Source organism: Myotis daubentonii, chromosome 12, assembly GCF_963259705.1.
Source record: "Myotis daubentonii chromosome 12, mMyoDau2.1, whole genome shotgun sequence".
In the NCBI taxonomy this organism is placed as follows: domain Eukaryota; kingdom Metazoa; phylum Chordata; class Mammalia; order Chiroptera; family Vespertilionidae; genus Myotis; species Myotis daubentonii.
In genome coordinates this window covers 62,566,041-62,585,468 of record NC_081851.1, presented here as the reverse complement: position 1 = coordinate 62,585,468, position 19,428 = coordinate 62,566,041, and the positions used below count along the sequence as shown (strand labels likewise).

The following is a 19,428-nucleotide window of genomic DNA, read 5'->3' as shown; positions in this document are numbered from 1 at the left end:
ATTGTAAACCATAAGCAGAAATACCATTGAGCAAAACCTTAATTGTCTAACACCCGCTTCTCCCAGAAATCCAATGTAGCCGTCACCCCCACGGAAGGAGCCTGAGAGGCCGGCCAGGTCTTCCACACCTTCCCAGTGGCTTTCATGGTCTTCGGTGCGGATTTTAACTCCCATTTGTTTCCTTTTAGTTCTGCAGTTCACTAGAAAGGCAGTTAAACCTCTGGACCTGATACTGAGGTTCTCGCGGACTCCAGGAATATTTTAATTTACTAGAGATCCGAAGAACGATAGATGAGCAAAGTAGTCACTTACCTAAGAAGGGGGTCAACCAGAGTTCATGAATGCGCCCATAGTCCCTCCCTGCTGGCAGCCTTACCCTCTCCTCTCGCCCCCACGTACGTAAACACCCACACACTTCCTGGAAGGTGTCTTCTCTGAGGAGATCTTCCTTTCACTTCCGTCTACCTGGGAACCCCCTTCATCATTCTCTCCACCCTCTGACCACACTTCCGCCCCCGGAGATCCCAGGGCCGGGCTCCCTGCTCCTCCCCTGTATCACATTCGCATCCTGACACCCTGCTACTGTGCGCTTCTCCTTCCTGCCTCCTGTTTCATTCTCTCAGACCAGCAGGCGGTGGACCACAGGGCTTTCTCCTCTGATTTTTACCTGCTGCTGTTTTCCTGTGTGTAGGCCAGTCTCACAGCAAGCGTTGAAGTTGTGGGTGCGAGCCCGCAGAGCTAGCTTCAGGCCCTCGAGCGCCTCATTCGTGCAAGTAGTGAGAAAGGCACACACAGCACAGAAGACCCCAGATTAAGACTGTCCTCTTCCAAATAGCGTCGCAAAGCCCACTTACAGAAGCTCAGGCCCTTCATATACAAAGAGCTTTTGAGCCTCCCGTGAGGGTCTGCTTCCTCTGTTAGACACAATTACAAATTAACTAGTGTGGAGAGTGTGCTACTAGACACACAGAAGAAGAAAAAAGACTGGAAAGCCAATAACTTAATAGTTGAAAGGAGGGCCAGAAAAATCTCTGGACAATACCTACAGGTGAGCAACAGAGCAGCAGCGTGGCACTGGGGAGCCCAGCTCTGCGGTGACGGAGGGCCTCGGTGATTTCTGGGGTAACACAATGCATGCCCATAACAATGGCCCTGAGTCCTCAGCAAGATGATGTGCTCAATGCTGGTCTAGTTAAAGAAGAAATGAAGTCATGCATTTATTTAGGAATATTTCTGTCTAAATGGTAAACATTTAAAATCTGGGTCTATGTTATGTAGCTGAGCCTTAGTTCTCTGGAATGCAAATTATGTTGGCGCCCCTCCTGCCTCCCCCCTCCCCAGTGACACCGGATACACAGGAGCAGGGTCGTCCCGTGGAGTTCCCTGGCCGCAGCCACTTTGTGGTCTCCCGACTTCTGTGTTGTTGTTTATTCATGGGGTTTTCCTTCCCTTTTCTTTGGTTTCAGATGCGAGTGTCTCTCTGGCTTATGTGGTTTCCCCGTGTGTGAGGTGGGATCCGTTCCCCGCATAGTCTCCCGTGGCGATGGGACTCCTGGAAAGTGCTGTGATGTCTTTGAATGTGTTAATGGTACGTGGGGTCTCTTGTTCTCGGAGCGTGGACATTGGTGCTGGAGGAGGAGGGAGGGTTCCATCCAGCCGGTTCTGCCTTTTATATATATGGCAGGGGATGTACACAGGGACTCGATGACAGACACTCCCTCCCAAAGCAGGCTTGGTCCCAGCGAGCGGTAAGGGACGTTAGGGAATCATCATCCCACCCATCAGAAAGAGAATTTTGGAAATGTAATAGCACATTGCACGGAGCTGTCACATTCTGCAGTTTCAGGAGCATGGCGATTTTAGGATTTAAAAAAAAAGAAGAAGATGATCACAGAACCTGTGATCATATTGCTCCTGTCATCCTCCCCTCATCACATGGCTGCCAGGAGGCAGTGGATGGAACTGACACCCCAGGGGAGCTGCCGCAGGTTGAAACAGAAGAGACATTGTTCTCCCAGGCTCACATTTTTCTGCTTAGAGAGGACATCTCTGACCGGGGCTTGGTCACTGGCATTGGCCTGCTTTCAGTTCGCGTCCTGTGGCCCAGAAATAGGATTCTCCAGTCACAGGATTCCTTCAAATAGAATCCACCTCTCCCTTTCACCTTGCGTTGAGAGGGTTCGGTGTTTGGGGACAGGGCCTTCATTGAATTTAGATGCTGGAGAAAAGGGGAACCTAACCCAGGCCCCTCCGTCAGGATTTTCAGAAGAAACACAGAGTGAAACTCAACTGACACGTCAATAATCGTAGCGCATTGCTTCATCAGTACCTAGACTCAACAAGGAAAATGAAGATGGACTGGGACACATGCAACAAAATTGCACATACTGAAACATACCAACGCTTGCCCATAAGAAATCAGCTCAGAGGATTGTCCGCCCTCCTCCCGAGTCCTGCTCCCTTGCGCCCTGTAGTGTTTTAGCCCAGTGGTCACATGTTGTTTTGTTTTGCTTTGAAGAAATGCTTGCAAGATGGCTTTGTGGTTAAGAGAGAACAAATGACCTCAGTTTCCACATCTGTAAAATGGATTGAATGACCGTAAATGGAGGTTTTACATTTGAAGCACTTGGAATTGTCCCTCAAGAGCAAGCAGTCTTATTATTTTGTATTCCCACCTCCTAGTCACATCCACAGACACTGTCCTGGACATTGCAGGGAGTAGAGAAGGTGAGGTGAGCTTCCTGACCTAAAGACCTCCATCCCTCTCTTCTCGATGCTTTTCCATAGCCATACAGTCATGCAGCCAGGAGTAGTGTCTGCTAAACACCAGCAAATGGACAAGCAGACTCGTTTGCTCTGGTGCCACTGCAGTTTGATGGATTGTAGGTGCTTTTCTGTGAATATTTAACTCATACCATTTGAGATAGAAATAGTAGCCCCTGACCCTGGGCTCCCAGCATCTCAGATGTGCTCACCACCCTGCAAGTGTGGGTCCGTCTCACTCTGGAACCCGAGCTGCCAGAGGCCGGCAGTCTGTCCTTGCAGTCTGTCCTCGCATCTGGGCTGTGAGCACATTGTCTGCCTCAGGCAGGGCACCCAGGTTTAGTTGGGTGGGTGATCTGACTCAGACCGTCTTAGTTCCCTCTACAGGGGAGCTGTTTTAATGCCAGCCCACGGAGGGGTTCGTTTGGGGGGGTCCTCCATCGTCTGCCCTACACTTGAAGCTTAAGTCATTTGTCCACTGAGAGTACCAGCTCTGGTACACAGTTTGCTGTTGTGGCCCCTGGATGGCCTTGCTTCTTTCCTTGCTTCTTGGGTGGAGGAACCCAAGCCTCATGCCTTTCTTCTCCGGATGTGGACCTTACGTCTCGCTCCGATATGATATGACTCGGACAGCTAGTGACCACACCCCCAGCTCAGGGGCCTGGGCTCATCTCCAGGGCCTGCCCTGTGTGGAGCCTCACTTTTTATAGGGCTCTGAGTTCAGGAACAGGCCGTGCCATCTGCCAGGAGACGATGTTGAGACGACAAAGCACAGTCACAGTGTTTCCAGGGCGCCTCTTTCTTTCCTTCATAAGCTTGTCGGGTGATCTTTGTCTCATCTCTTGTCCTGCTATCAGTGTCGCTGTTGCTCTATTAATCATTCATTTGTAGATGAGAGTAGAAACTATAATACTGTGAAGATTTATCATCCTGCTGAATATTGTTTAAGGACATTCTGTCTCAAAATCCGTCTTTGACTTCTTTAGGCATATATAAGCACATTACGCACACCTGCCTTGCACACACACAACATACACACGTAAACACACATACTCCTATGTGTGTGGATGTTTATTTGCCACCTAGTGCCCCCGGAAACTCTTACTGTTGTCATAAGTTTACCATCAAAGGATATTGCATATCAGAGATTCGTTATCATCACCTAGAAAAGCAGAAGTCTAGTGTGTGTGTGTGTGTGTGTGTGTGTGTGTGTGTGTGTGTAAACCCTTGTTTATACACAAAGGATTTGAGGCAACTTTACAGTGAGAATAGGTACAATAATGTGGTAAAATATGAGTGAAAAAAGAGATTCGGGACCACAGGTTAGTACATAAAGGTTGAAAGTAAAAGGCAAAAAGAAAGGGCCCACAAGTAAGCAGACCATGAGCCTCCACCTATCCAGCCGCTGGAGTTCAACATCAGGCAGGCTCCCAACCTCCCGGCCGCCGCAGTGAAAAGGGAGACGGAGTCAGGCCCACGGGGCAGGGCCACACTCTCCTCACATGGAAACTGGAGGAGATGCTGTCGGTGTTGTGCTCTGTGGCTCTAACACCAATGCAGAAACCGGTTTCCTGTGGCTGCTCTTCTCAATAAAACACAAAAGCAAACTAGGAAAATGCAGCTCAGGGAAAGCAGTTCTAGGAGATCATTTGGACACACAGCTGGAACCTAGATGCCTGTGGCATGTACTCTCCATTTGGAGATTTCCCCAGCACGGAGGAGTAGATGAGGGACAAGCCCAGCTCCGAGGGCGGCGGGTGACTTACTGTAGCAAACCCACGTGCAGAAACGGAGGTTATAGGGCTGTGCTCCGTTCCCGAGCTGCCGTCCAGATGACCCACGCGCTTACCTTATTTTGTGTGTGTGAGAACACAAGATGACAAGATGGTCACAGAGAAGTCAAGAACTCCTAAGCTTCGAAAACGTTCGCCTGGACGAATAGATGGACAGAACATCCTCTGTAAACATCACCTCCCTTTGCGGTTTGGTTTGTTTTGGTTTGGTTTTGGCGGAAGGCCGGGAGGGTTGCCAGCCAGATAGTGACAGGTTGTGAATGCTATTCTCTGATGAGGGCCAAAGGCAGGACTCGCGGGGTGTTGGTGAACGAGTGCCCTGTTGTTTAGAAACCAAAGGAGCAGATGGTGTGCTTGAGCCGCTTTTGTGTAAACGTAGAAATCATCAAAATCATCACCTACAGGACGGTTTTCATAGGCGGGGTGGAGCAACCCCAGACATCCTTCAAAAACCGGCTCTGGGTCCGCTCCAGCCCACACACAAGCTTTCATCACCTCTCACCTGGCCGAGTGACGCCTTCCTCAGAGGGGTATGTGCTCTTGATTCTGTCCCGGGGCACCAGTTGTCCCACCCTGGCCCACCCCTGTCGTCCCTGGGGGCATTAGGATTGGAAATCTCAGGGGTCCAGTGTGAAATACCATTTGGTGCCTGAGATATGACCAGTGGTCCACCGTGCACGACAACAATCTAAATAAAACAGAACATTTTGGTTTGAGAGTCATAGCGAATCCCTGACTCTTCCGGCCTCAGAAATGACCACGTAAAACAGAGCCATCACAGGAGCACCTTACCCAGTCAGCGTGACCCGCCTGCAAAACTTTGGCCTAGAAAACTCAGATCTGAAGTCTGTTAATAAGAAAATTAGTGCAAAAACATCGACTGAGAAACCATCGTCTGTATGGCAGTAATGCTCAGTAGTAATGTGTCTGGGGACACATTCTTCTTCAGAGTCATGGAAAGCATATGGCATTTTGAGAGAACATAGTCCACCTCATATGCATGTATTGAGTGCCCAGCCTGTTCCTGGGACCTTATCAAGCTAATGTTGCTTAAGAGTGATACCGTGTTTAGCAGTCCTTTATAAGTATTGCTCCTTTTTCCCTATCCCAGAAGAATATCTGCTTGGCGTACTCCAGCACACAAACTCCCTTCTCCCGTGGGGGGGGGGGGGGGGTTTATCCATGAACCCAGTCCTTGTGAGTGTTTGTTTGCTGTTGACCTCCAGGGACATGCTCAGAGGTTCCTCCTCTGTGAACACAGTGGTCCCACTTTTGGCTTGTGCTGTCCACCCACTTGGCTTCCTGGTCGGCTCACCCCCAGGGAGCTGAGAGCAGAGGCAAGGAGAGCGGAGGCGAGGCACTAGCCGTGTTCTGCTGGGAGATTGAAGAGAAGCAGCAGCGCTGTACCCCTTTGGATTTATTCACTGCTGATAGGAAGTGCTGCATTTTAGCCTCCCCTTCATTAAAATTATATCTCTCTCCCCAGCTGCCAATCAGCATGACTTGGCAGACAGTCCAGGTTATTGACAGTCAGTACCACCAGGCTGGCTCTCCTTCCGGAGTTCTGGAATATATTAAAGAGGGAAGAGGGGATCTCGGAACTGGGAAACAACATTTAATTGGGCAGACACAGAACACGGAAAGTCGCTACAAAGACGCTTGGTATGCATCTCTGCACTGAAGAGTACAGATGACATAGCGAATTCCTTCTTCGCAGTGTTTTTTCTTCTCCGCAGCCATTTAAGTTGCCCTCTTGTAGAGGCTGTGATCATCTCCATGTCTCCACGCTGGCTGAGTTCGCACCCTTCCCCGGCAGGTGAAAGTGGGACTGGCTGCTGCTCCTCAGAGACCACAGCCAGCCTCTTGGGCATGCACTTTCCTGAAGAGCCTCTATCCATCTCTCAGCATCAAACAGGAATGTCGTTATGCTGTGTGATTTGTTATTTTTTTATCCTAAGGAATTGACCGTGTTTTCTAGGCTGTGTTTTTGGAGACTATCCACGCCTCCAAATCCCCACTTCCCTGGCTTTCTGGGCGTTCGCTAGTGAAACCTGACTGCCCCAGACTGCACATCAGCCCACCCTCCTGCTTACGCTTCTGCACACCTCACCGTAAAAATAGCTTCACTGGTACCACTGTGTCCCTAGCCAGAATCTCCCCCCAACTTCAAATCTTACACCCAGGCTTGTGGCTTCACGTGGTAAATGCAGTTGATGGATGCAACTAGGTAATAACTAGTGATTGGCTGATAAACGTTTTTCTTCCGTTTGATGGGATGCTCAGCATTGTGTGGGAGTGTGGTACTTGGCCCCCACCCACACCCCCAACGTCCAGATTTCATTGTAAAAGCACCCCCTATTTTGGAACTTACGGCCTTGCTGCCTAGTTCCTTCCTATCTCAGCCCAGATTTTGTGGCTAAATGTATAAAGATGAATTCTGAGCCAAGAGACGATTTCTTTTAGAATATCGTTAATCTTCTGAAAAAAGAAATATTACATCCAGCAAGCACTGGGGAAGAGGTAAAACACATTCACAACCTGTGTCAACATACACACACAGCTCAGCTCTGACTACTTAGGTGACTTTAGGCAAGTCACCTAATCGCTTTAGATTTCACTTTCCACGTTGCAGACATAGCTGTTCATACTTGTTCTGTCTTCTCTACGGGATTGTTATAAATGAGAAAGTCATTGTCCTTAAGTACCATACAAATGTAAATATACTCCAAACGCAGTGAGAGTGTTTCGAGCATTCGAGGTGACGTATTAAGAAATGATGTTGGACAGATGAGCCCGTGGGAGATGTGTGTATCATAATCCGGTTTTTCTCACCTTATTAAGCAGGGCGTGTTAGCGCAGGAGACGTTCCTCAGCTTGGGAGGGTTTTTGTTGATCCAGATTTATTGAAACACGTAACATGCAATTCATTAAGTGAAGTTGTACAATTCTGTGGTTTTTTTTTTAAATGTGTTTACAGAATTATGTAATCATCACAATCAATTTTTAAAACACTTCCGTCAGCCCATTTCCCCCGACGCTGGGGAATTCATTAGCAGTTCCTCTCTGCTTCCTCCCAAAGCCCCCAGCCCTAGCCAACTAGTAATCCACATTTCTGGCTCTGTAGATGTGCCTCTTACGGGCATTTCACATAAATAGTTTATACAATAGTTCATTTGTGATGGACTGGCTTCTTTCACTTAATGTCTTCAAGGTTCATTCGTGTTCATAGCATGTGTCAGAACTGCGTTCTTTTCTATGGCCAAGAAATATTGCATGGTATGGATATAGACCGCATTTTGTTTATCTGTGCATCAGATGGTGGGCTCTCCCCCCCCCCTTTTTTTTTTTTTGCTCTTGTGACTAATGCTGCTGTGAACATTTGCATGTTGGTATATGTTTTCATTTCTCCGGGGCACACACCTAGGGGTGGAGTTGCTGGGTTATATGGTAACTCTGTATTTAATATTTTGAGGAACTGCCACGCTGTCTTCCAGAACACCTGCCCCTTTACATGCTCACCAGCAGGTGGGAGAGTTCCAATTTTTCCACGTCCTCATCAGTACTTGCCATTATCAGTATGTTTTTTATTATAGCCAGTAAGCATACGCAGGGGTGTCTCACTGTGACTTTGACTCGTATTCCCTAATGACGTGACATTAAGCATCTTTTCATGTGCTTGTTGGCCATTTCTGTATCTTACTTGGAACAGCGTCTATACAAATGTTTGCTCGTTTTTCAGTTTGGATTATTTTTGTATTGATGAGTTATAAGAGTGCTTCATATATTTTGGATGCAACTCCTTTATATGATTCACATATATTTTCTCCCATTTGTGGGTTACCTTTGTACTTTCTTGATGGTGTTTTTTGAAGCACAAAAGTTGATGAAATTCAGTTTAACTCTTTTTCTCTTTTGTTGCTTGTGTTTTTGGTGTCGTATCTAATAAACCATTGCCTACTCCAAAGTCACAAAGATTTACTCCTGTTTTCTTTAAGAACTTTATAGTTGTGGCTGTGACAAGAAGATCATAGCTCTAATGATTCATCTTGAGTTAATTTTTTATGCGATGTGATTCATAGTGGTTCATTCTCATTTTTTCCCATGTGCATATCCATTGTCCCAGTACCATTTGTTGACAAGATAGTTCTTTCCCTCAATGAACTGTCTTAGCACCCTTGTCAAAAGTCAATAAATGTAAGTAATTAATTCCAATGAACTATAAATCTGTTTTTTTGCCAGTACCACGCTAACTTGATTGCATTGTAGTAGGTGTTGAAATCCTGAGTCTTCTAGCATTGTAGTAGGTCTTAAAATCAGAAAGTCTGAGTCCTCTAACTTTGTTGTTCTTTTCAATATTGTTTTGGCTATTCTGGGTCCCTTGCGTTGTCATATGAATTTTAGGATTGGCTTCTACTTTCTGCAAAAGAACTAGTGTGTGTTCTGATAGGGATTGTATTGACTATGTAGATCAGTTTCAGGAATATTATCATTTTAACAATAGTATCTTCCAATTCATGAACATGGGATGTCTCTCCATTTGTTTAAGCCTTCTTTCACTTCTTTAAACGATGTTTTATAGTTTTCAGAGTACAAGTTTTACACTTCATTTATTAAATCTATTACCGAATACTTTATTCTTTTTGATGCTATTGTGAATGGTTGTTTTCTTAAAATCATTGCCAGATTGTTCATTGCTAGTATATAGATATACAATTTATTGCAGTTGCAATTTTACCCTGGAATTTTGTTGAAGTTGTGAATTAGTTTTGATAATGTTTTAGGAGATTCCTTAGAATTATTATTTTTTTTAGATGGAAGATCATGTCATTTGCACCTAGCGTTGTTCTACTTCTTCCTTTCCAATCTAGATACTTTTATTTATTTTCTTCCCTAATTGCCTCAGTGAGAACCTCCGATACAATGCTGAGTAGTAGTGGTGAGAGTGGACATCATTGTCTTATTCCTGACCTTAGGGGGAAAGTCTTCGGTCTTTCACTAAGTATGACATTAGCTGTGAGTTTTCATAGATGCTGTTTATCAGGTTGAGGATGGTCTCTTCTATTCCCAAGTTATTGAATGTTTTTATCATGAAAGGGTGTATGGTACTGTCAAGTGATTGTTCTGTGCCATTGAGTTGATTATATGGATTTTTTGGCCCTTTATTCGGTTGACATGCCAGGCTACATTAATAGCCTTTTGGATATTAAACCAACTTTGCATTCTTGGAATAAATCCCACTTGGTCGTGCTATTTAATCATTTTTATATGTCACTGGATTCAGTCTGTTGGTATTTTTTGTGGATGTTTGTATCTATATTCACAAGAAATACTGATCTGTAGTTTTCTTTTTCTTGTGATATCTTTGTCTGGTGGGAGTTCTTTTAAGTCACCCAGAATTGGAGGTAAGGAATGAATTTAGGGTGAGTTTTTCAGGGCAGAGAAAACAATTTGAATCGTTGTTGTCATGATGAGAATTCCACCTGCAGGACATGAGAGTCCTTCGCAGAACACAGCCTTGAAACACAATGGAGCGTCCACAGGGTTTCAGTTGAAGAGCTGTATTTGCTAAATGTGTGACTTCAGCCAATTACCTAGGACTTCCTCCCCTCCAAACTTGGGGTAACAGCAGGTTTTGTTACTGGGATGCATAAAGTAATGCATATAGAAAGAGTTTTGTTAAAGGCCAAGTACGATTAAAATTACAAATTCCTTCGCCTCATAGAGAGAAAAGAGAACACAGGTAAGAACACGGAAGGGGCAGAAGAATATCGCCTCTGAAAAGACCTAGGTAAATTTTTGAGGCAGAGCATGGTTGAACAAAACAAGTGTGATGATCCCTTTAATGCACAGATGGGTGATATGAGTGTCGTGGTCACGTGGTTCCCTTTATTTCAAGTGTGTGTGTGTGTGTGTGTGTGTGTGTGTGTGTGTGTGTGTGTTTGGGGTGGGGGTGAGGGGATTAGTGTAGATTTCCCTAAGGGGAGTTTCTATTCCTCGGGGCAAAGAGGATGACAATGTGTTTTGTGCGTTTTACTTTACATTGCTTTATTGCTATTACACAAAATTACATTGAGTTTAGCAAATCTTCATGGCGTTATAACCCCCTGCTAAGAGACAGATTTTTCTAGATGCTGTTTGAGAAACATAAAAGAACCCTGCTCGGAAGGGACTCTGAGTTTGCCTGTTTGTTTGACCCCCTCCAGAAACAAAGCCAGCCTGCGTATTCAACAACGTGGAGTATAACGACGGGGACATGTTTCGCTTGGACAAGTGCCGGTTCTGCCGATGCCAGGGGGGCGTCGCCATCTGCTTCACTGCCCAGTGCGGGGAGCTGAACTGCGAGAGGTACTACGTGCCCGAAGGAGAGTGCTGCCCAGTGTGCGAAGGTGAGGGATGCCCTCCTTAGAGATGCATACGCGTCTTCATGGCTCAGAGTTCTGGTATCAAAACTGGCCTAGTTCCGTCTCACCCCCAAGTAGAGGGTTATTGCAGGAGTTCCCTGCTCAGGACACGGTGCTCTGTCTTTTAGGACTTGGCAGTGCCACGTAGACTGGAAATACTGCCCCAAAGGAAGTTGTGCCCTGGGGGTAGACGGCAGGTCACCTGTCTCCACGGGGCATCGAGAGATCTCCCAGGAGTGCTTGTGGCTCCTCCCCTGCGTCCCCACAGTTCCTTGGCAAGTCCTGGGGACCCTCTGCTCACCGTGCTCTAGACTTCACTCCTGCTCTCCTCGGGTGGCTCAGCTAGGGCAGGGTGCAGCCCTTGTCACCCACAGTCTCAGCCAGCTCAGAGAGGAACTCGCCCTGTCCTTTCCGTCACCCACGCCCTGCCAAGTGGGACCAGGACCCTGCTGCTCCCCCTCCTTTGAGGCTGTGTGGAGGTGAGTGCGGGGTCATTGTGGCATGGCGGTGGCAGCCGAGTGTCAGGTGTGGCCCTGGGCAGAAGGCTCTCGGGAACCTGCTCTGTTCCCTTCTCCCCCCAAGAAGTAATAGTTCCATGTTCCCCACCGGGCGCTGCCCTCCCATGGCTGCTGTTCAGAAATAATAAACATTTCAGGATGATAACTCTGAACTTCATTGACTACAACCCATGCCTCTTAGGGATTAGGATGCGAAAGTTCAGAAAAGTAGCCACTGGTCAGAGTCGGCAGTGAAGTCGGAAACACCACGCCCTGCCCGACTGTGTCTCTGGTTGTACGCACTCCTCCGTCCCTGGGTAGGGAAGGTCAGCGAGCCTGCTGGCCCCGATGGACCGCAGCCTTCTGTCTGCAGTGGGACATGTCAGTCTCGTCTGACACAGGAAATGGGAAGACAGGATGCCATGCCATGTGACATGCTTTCCTAGAACCCTTTTCGATGTTTGAGTGATATTTAGCACACCATATTGAAGATCTGAAAACGTGTAAAGTATGCAAACTGCATCCCTCACACCGAACAACGGTTCATAGCAGCGAAGTCCTTTCCCCTAGTAGACACGATCTGAGCCAGCATGGGAGAAAGGGGGTTCACTTTTTAGGTGCCGTTGGGATTTTTAAAAATCACATCAAACTTTGACCCTTCTCCGTGACTGAGTTCCCTAGCACCCCCAAGAGGTAGTAGGGGCGCTCCTTTAGACTACAGAGAACCATGCTCACAACTGTGTGGACTTCCCTTCCCGCACGGCAGCACTTGCTTGTTGAGACCAGCTTGTCTGTGATTCTGAAAAAGAAAATGCAGTGATGTGTCTGGTTGCTCTCATGGTAATGATATGTGGAGGTTTTGTATGCAGCATGTCTGTCCTGGTCAGTAACCTCAGAAAACATGGTTTCAGTGGCCTCAGCTATTTTTCTCTTTCAACCTGGACCGCTGCTTGGCTGCCAGCTCACGGGAGACCTATGTCGAGGTTTATAATTTCCTGCCAGGCGCAAGCAGTGGCCTCGCTGACCTTCAGCCAGCCTGGTTCTGAGCAAGGCCACAGTGAGAGCCCGCCCTCTCCTCGCCGTTGTCCATGCTGACCTCCAGCCACCATGAGACGGAGCTCCGTTCCTCCTGGAAGTAGCAGTGGTGCCCTGAGTTAGATGGGCATCACCGCTTCACAGGCAGTGAAACTGAGGTGCGATAGATGTGTAAATGGACAGCTCGGAAGATGTGGTCAGAGCCTGCAGTGGATCTGAGCTTTCTGATTACCAGCCCCCAGCTCTGTGCCTAGTGTTGTGCAACTTTGCTTTTGGGGAGGGGGAGTTTTCATGTTGTTGGGTATTTTGTCTATTTGTTTTAATATAAATTTTTATGGTTTCAGAGAGGAAGGGAGAAGGAGAGAGAGATAGAAACATCAATGATGAGGGAGAATCATTGATCGGCTGCCTCCTGCATGCCCCACACTGGGGATCGAGCCCGCAACCCGGGCATGTGCCCTGACTGAGTGTCAAACTGTGACCTCCTGGTTCATAGCTCAATGCTCAACCACTGAGCCATGCCTGGCCGGGCACCAAGCATTGGTTTTTAGGACATATGGCGGCACCCAGACATATGTCCCCTGTCCTGGGTGCAGCAGCAGGATGGATGGACAGGAATTGAGTGTGACAGCAGCTTTTGCTTGTCCCCAAGAGACACCTCCTGCAGCCCTGAGCTTCTGTGGGCCACAGCTGGAAAAGAACTGCTGATAAGTAGAACCCCGGAAACCGTCTGTAGGTAGACAGAGAAACGATGCAGAATGCCCTCGATTTTACTGGGAACTCTTGTTTTCATTTAGATCCGGTGTATCCCTTTAATAATCCCGCCGGCTGCTATGCCAACGGCCAGATCCTCGCCCACGGAGACCGGTGGCGGGAAGACGACTGCACGTTCTGCCAGTGCATCAATGGGGAGCCCCACTGCGTGGCCACGGTCTGCGGGCAGAGCTGCATGAACCCCGTCAAGGTGCCTGGGGAGTGCTGCCCCGTCTGCGAAGGTAAATCCTGCCGGTTCTAATGAGTCCCTGGCGTCTGTCTCGTGTTGGATGAGCTTCTGCCAGTGTGTTCTTGTTTGTTTTTTATTTCCTTGGGCATAACGTCTGCTTCCTGCTGTTACCGGCAGCAGATAAATTTATCATTTTGGAGAAGTATTGCACATTTACAGTGAGAATCATGGGGTCTTTATTTTACCACTGCAGATAGGTTAAGCTGAATAATTTACAAGCATGTATATATTTTCATGCAGTTCCCTTGAAGTCTAATTAACATCCAGAGGTCAGTGCAGTGAAATAAAATGGGAAACCAGTCCATGAGTCCAGCATTGCATGTTCGACTTGTCATGCCTCCCGGAGCCCGGGAGTCCTGGGGCTAGAAAAGGTACCTGGAGCCATGGGGAGGGTTTCCCTGCCTGCTGCCCTGCCCCTGAGCATCCTTTCTATTTCAAATTTCATGAGACCGTGGCTTTGCCATTCCCCTCAGGCTTTTACTGATGCCTTGGTTCTTATATTCACTCCCTGTCATCCTGTTGGAAGGAGAGGAGCCTGAGGTATTCCAAACCCCAATCTCCCTCCATTTCCCATGTCCTGGGAAGGTTCTTCACACACTCTGTCCACCTCGGTTACTACAGAAAAGGGATGGAATTTTTACACTGACAGGCCCAGTAGAGAGTATTTGTCGTTAAGAAGCACATTTGCATGGTAAAGTGAACTAAAGTGGGTCAAAAATGAATCTGTGTTGAAGATGGGTCCTTCTAGCATTTTTAAAAGTAGCTATTAAGGAAATGACAGCTCTTTTCAGAAATTCATTCAGTAGACTAAGTCCTCTGTCAAGAAGTCTTTTGCTTCCACCTAAATTGTCATAAACGCAGACGTCAGAGTCTGCCTGACTTGCTTCATTAACCTCTGAGGGGTTAGCATTATTGAAGAGCTTAAAAATCGTATAAAAATGGAAATTGGAGGACTCCAGTTCTATCGACATCACCAGTTCCCTCCCCGTTCCTCTACTCGGAGCACAGCTGCCACACTTCCGGGCTCTGTCGCTTCCAGACGACCGGCTGAGTGGCAGTCACCCACTCTCTCATGTGTACGCTCCTCCCAGCCCCTGAAGGCAGCATGTCCGTCCTGGAAAAGGAGAGGACAGAAATATGTGTGTCTGGTGGACACTTGGCTTTACAAGCCTGCCTTGTCAAAACAGATAACAGTGGGACTATCTGTTCTTAGGGACAGTCTGTTGTCAACTCGAAACATTTAAGTGTATACATGTGCGTGATAACGTAAGAACAATCAAAGGCAGAAACATGGCATCCGCTAAGCAGCTAACTCTTTAACTTCACAAATCTTGAATCATACATAGAAAGCAAAACTGAGAAAACTTATTAAAACAATAGATAGGGCCTTTCTGAAAGTGGATGGAGGGCAGGCAACTCTTTTGTGCTCGTCGTCATCGTTAGCGTATTTATCGTGGTGAGTAGAGGAGAGTAGAAATAAATATATGTGAAACTAACTGATTGGTTCTCACGCCTGTAGCTTGCATAGCGAGGGAATGCTAGTTTGATCACTCGAGTTCGGTGTCTGCAACATATGCATGGAATTGTAATCTCGTCCACTGATAAAAGAATGACAGATTTGGTTAGCCATTAACTCCATAAAACTTAGGAGGAACCTCCCATAATCCACGTACACCACGGACACAGAGATGAGTATGGACAACTCCTAGTTAGCTTCTCAGAAAACATTCAGGCTGTTTGAATTTAAACCGGGAGACAAAGGCTGCCCACGTTCAGATTGTGTGGGGCGAGTGCTTTGTTTGTGTACCTGGTTCCAGGGAATCCTCCCAGCAGCACGGTGCTGAAGGCCTGCTCGTGAGTCCCTGTTAGGAAGAAACGAGCGTTCAGGGAGGTTTAGGTCATTTCCTCCAAGGCCGCTTGCCATTATGTGACACTGAAGTCTGTCGGATTCAGCTACATGGTTGTCTGCTGACCCTGCTCCCAAATGTCAGCTCAGTTTACTCCGGCCCCAGTTTCGAGTCCTCTCGCTAATCTCTCGTCATCTCTGGCTTGGGCCCCTGTGTTGGGAGAGAGAGAGGAGTGTGGCCACGGGAAGGAAATCATTTGTAGGTCCCCCAGGTGTTTGCTGCGATGTGATCGCCCACCTGTCCTCTTCTGCCCCCTGGGGAAGCAGGCCTTCGGGACACATCCTGGATCTGCTTCTCAGGCCTCAGGGCGTGAGGTTCTTCTGGTTCCTGCTCTTTTCTGCCCCCTTCGTGCTCTGCATGAAACCTTTTAAGAGATTCCTCCGTCTAGTTCTCAGGGAACTAATTTATCTTGCGTTTCTTGTTTTTTGTTTTTGACTGAGTTAAGTAATGAGTCTTATGTAAGATGGTGTTTGCTCTCCAGTAACCTCTCATTTTAAATGTAGGAAGACAAATTCTTCTGGTGTGGGGTGGAAAAATAGTGCGCAGCTTAAGATCATGACACTAACTACGCGGTAATTTATTATTAATAAGGAGGAACTGACAAAATAATGCCAGGTGAATGAATTCTATTACTTTGTTTGTGGGACCTAAAAAAGTCTGTAGAACCAGTTGAAGATATTTTTCTCAGCAGCATAAATAGGATTTCAAGTGATTTCAGAATGGCAAACAGATGAGATGAAATAAAAGCAAGGTTAATGTGTAATGAACAGTCAGCCAGCATTATTTAGAGAAAAACAGAAACACTGGTGTTCATGCAGCTTATCCACACAATAAATTCCTCTGAGCACAATTGCATAACGAATTTTGGCCCTCACCCTGTTAGCTGCAATCCCAAGGTGCGTAGTCAGAGCCTGAAGTGATATGAAAGGACCCCACACCAGGACTGTGGTTTTAGAGTTTTTTCCTGAATAAATTGCAGCATTCCCAAATATGGTGTGTTAGGACCCACTGGGAGGGAGGACCTTGTTGTGGCTGTTGTTGTTAAAGATACATACCTTCCAAGTGACAGCATAATGTGCTGGGTAGAGCCCTGGGGACGTGAGCCTGGGGGCCCTAAAAGGCTAGGCTGTACCTGACAGCTAACTCATTCACAAGTACCTAAGTGCTTTTTAAATTGGCACTTAAGTCCTCTCCTGATTAAGTCTGACCATGTTATTGTCAACACCCAATTCAGTTAACCAGATAAGCCACCCCTGTCTGTAAGTCTGTCACTGATTGTGTCCTTGACTTGCTCTGCCGCCTTTTCTCTACTCCTCCTCTTGTTTGTCAGTCACATTATTTTCATTTGCTGGCTCTTGGAAAGAGCTAGGATGGGCATGCATGAATAGCAGGCGAGGTTTGCCACTGACGTGTACGTATGGAAGCTACGTCCTTAATCTACCCCACAACTAAAAACAAAAAAGGGAAGGCAGCTCAGTCAGGTCTCCCTCAGCATCCAGCACCGTTGGCATCGTCTCATTTGCAGCCCTTACGGACGGTAGCTAACGTTTCTTGCACACTAACTGCGAGCCAGGCCTAGGTGCTGGAAGAGTATCATTGGGTCCTTACAGCTTCCCTCTTTCGCAGATACTGTATCCCAAATTCATATCTCAGGTTCCAAAGTGCAAAGTCATGGAACTTCCCCAAGGTCATGTAGCTGGAGAGTGGCAGACAGTGTGTCCTCAGAGCCCAGGCTCTGGACCCTGCAGGCCCACTGCCTGTGAGACAAATAGGGCATGGCATCCCCCTTTAAGCCAGTAGAGTGGAAGAGTGAGCTAGGAATTTACCATATTATTTTGAATCCCTAAAACAGTACCTGACATGTCAGTAGGTGCTCAAAATTGCCAAGAAATGATGTGTGAGTGAGCTGGGGAGGACCCGAGAGGCAGTCACCACCAGAATCCTCTCCAAGCCAGGCAGCAGGCCCTGATGTGGGGCTTTGTACTCGGAGCCTCAAATGCTGATGGCCTTTTGGACCTTGAAGAATAATGATCGGATATTTCTATTTGAAGACACGCTTTGAGACCAGAACACAATGTTACATGAAGTGTGTGGCACACCATGGGCCCCCCTGTCCAGAGGCCAGTTGGACCCATTAGCGTCAGACTGACGGCTCCCCCTCCTGAGAGCCCTGAGCTTTCATCCGCTTCCAGGGGCCCCTGGGGGCCTCCCAAGATGGTTTGTGAAGTGTGGTTTATTCCCTCCCTGTTCGGCCCCTGAAGTGCAGAGTCACAGAGTGTAAGTGGGCTCCCCCAGGCCCTCCAAGGCTAATGCTCACTGTCATGTTTAATATACTGCTTTTCAATAAGACATGCCTTGTGAGTGTGTAGGTGCCACAGCTACTATTGTTATTTCAGCTACTTCTACAGGCAGGATTTTTTTTTTTTTTAAGATTTTTAAAAAGAATGTTTTTGTTGAGTTTTTTAGAAAGGAAGGGAGAGGGAAACATCGATGGGCTGCCTCCTGCACACCCCCTACTGGGGATCGAGCATGCAATCCAGGCATGTGCCCTGACTGGGAATCGAACCCTCGACCTTTTGGTGCATGGGGATTTTTATTTTAATATCACAGTTAGCTAATTGCTAATTTTCCCCCCAATAAGATCAGGCATAAATGCTACCTAAGCTGATTCATAATGTCAGAGGGATCCCAGGGACAGAGTACCATTTTCTGTTAAAAAATTTGTTTTATAAAGATAAGGTCTGGGGAGGGGAATTTTTGGTCGCAAGTTGTATGTGACATGCCCATGATGACTCAGCAAGAAAAATGCAGGCGATGGAGACGGGTGAGGCCAGCTTGGCTGCACCACCTGATGCGGAAGAGAAGAATTCCATCATCACTTTGAAGTCTTGATGTCAGGCTTGGTCTGCTCTCACCTGAGGCTGTGACTGGATCCACCCAGGGGGCCACTGGTCTGCGTGGTCGTCAGGCCCAGTATGTGCAGGCTCCTGCTGGGAGCAGGTGATGGTGTTTATGACCTTGGGGATTTCAGAGCCAATACCAAGAGCATCACTTGTCAAGAACTTAGAACAACATAGATGATATTTTACAGGGTAACATTTAATGTTACGATTTGGTTGCCAGTAAATCACCTCTGTACTCGTGGTTGGTGAATGGGTAGTTGCCTTCCTACTATTTCTGTTTCTCTGAAACAAGCAAAATCCATTCCCATTGCAGACAGCAAATCAGAGAATTATTCATAGATTGTCAAAGCTGGGTGATGGGTATACGAATGTCCATCATTTTATTCTATATACTTCAGTATTATTTTTTAATTTTTCTATAATGAAAACTTAAAGTGAGTGTTTTTGCAGAGCTGTTATCTGCAACTGAGCTGAATTAACTCTGGAAGTGGAGGACTAACACGTTTCCTGTGCGTGGATTATTTCTAATTCTCTGGATTTAGGATGAAATGGGATTGAGCCAGACAGTCAGCTCTCTTTCTTCCTGCCCTCTCCCTTGTTGGATCCCTTACCTGGGGAGTCCTGGCCCTTCTCAGGAAGGTGTTGAAGAGAGGGTGTTAGGCCTCTCTTGACAACCCTGTAGATTTAGTAGCCACTTCAGTGTCAACTCTCCCAATAGACTGCATGCTGTGTTCTGAGCTCTAACAGGCTGGAAGTCTGTGAGCTGTCAAATAGTCCCCCCCCCCCCCCTCCTCCTCCTCCTCCTCCTCCTCCTCCATCCTCATTTTATAGAAGCCCTATATCCTTTCCTGTAAATGTTGATGATAGAGTTTGAATCAAGCCGCCCTCCAAATGCGATTTCTACTGGGCTGCCAGAAAAGTCTGTACCAGGCACATATCTGGGTGGGAATTCCTTCAAAGAAGAAAACATGTTTTCAGCCCAGAAGACTTCCTCACTGAGCAGTATCTCAAATGATTAAGCTACTGCTTCTGTGGCGAGGAGTCCAGCATAGTTGGGCTGACCCCAGCGGCAGCGAAGTCAGAGATGCCACAGGGTCACATGATAGTAACATTCTGATACATACCA

At 47.1% G+C, this 19,428-nt stretch overlaps 1 protein-coding gene across 6 annotated transcripts in view; it reads left to right on the top strand.

Moving 5' to 3' along the window:
* Positions 1-19,428, top strand: part of CRIM1 (cysteine rich transmembrane BMP regulator 1) — a 174,231-nt gene that overhangs the window by 101,904 nt on the left and 52,899 nt on the right. For 5 of the 6 annotated variants that reach the window (XM_059660103.1, XM_059660104.1, XM_059660100.1 and 2 more), the window contains 3 exons: positions 1,467-1,588; positions 10,760-10,942; positions 13,287-13,484. In XM_059660103.1, coding sequence (XP_059516086.1) covers positions 1,467-1,588; positions 10,760-10,942; positions 13,287-13,484 — 503 coding nt within the window. The remainder of the gene's footprint in view (positions 1-1,466; positions 1,589-10,759; positions 10,943-13,286; positions 13,485-19,428) is intronic. The other variant, XM_059660105.1, reaches the window with a different exon arrangement.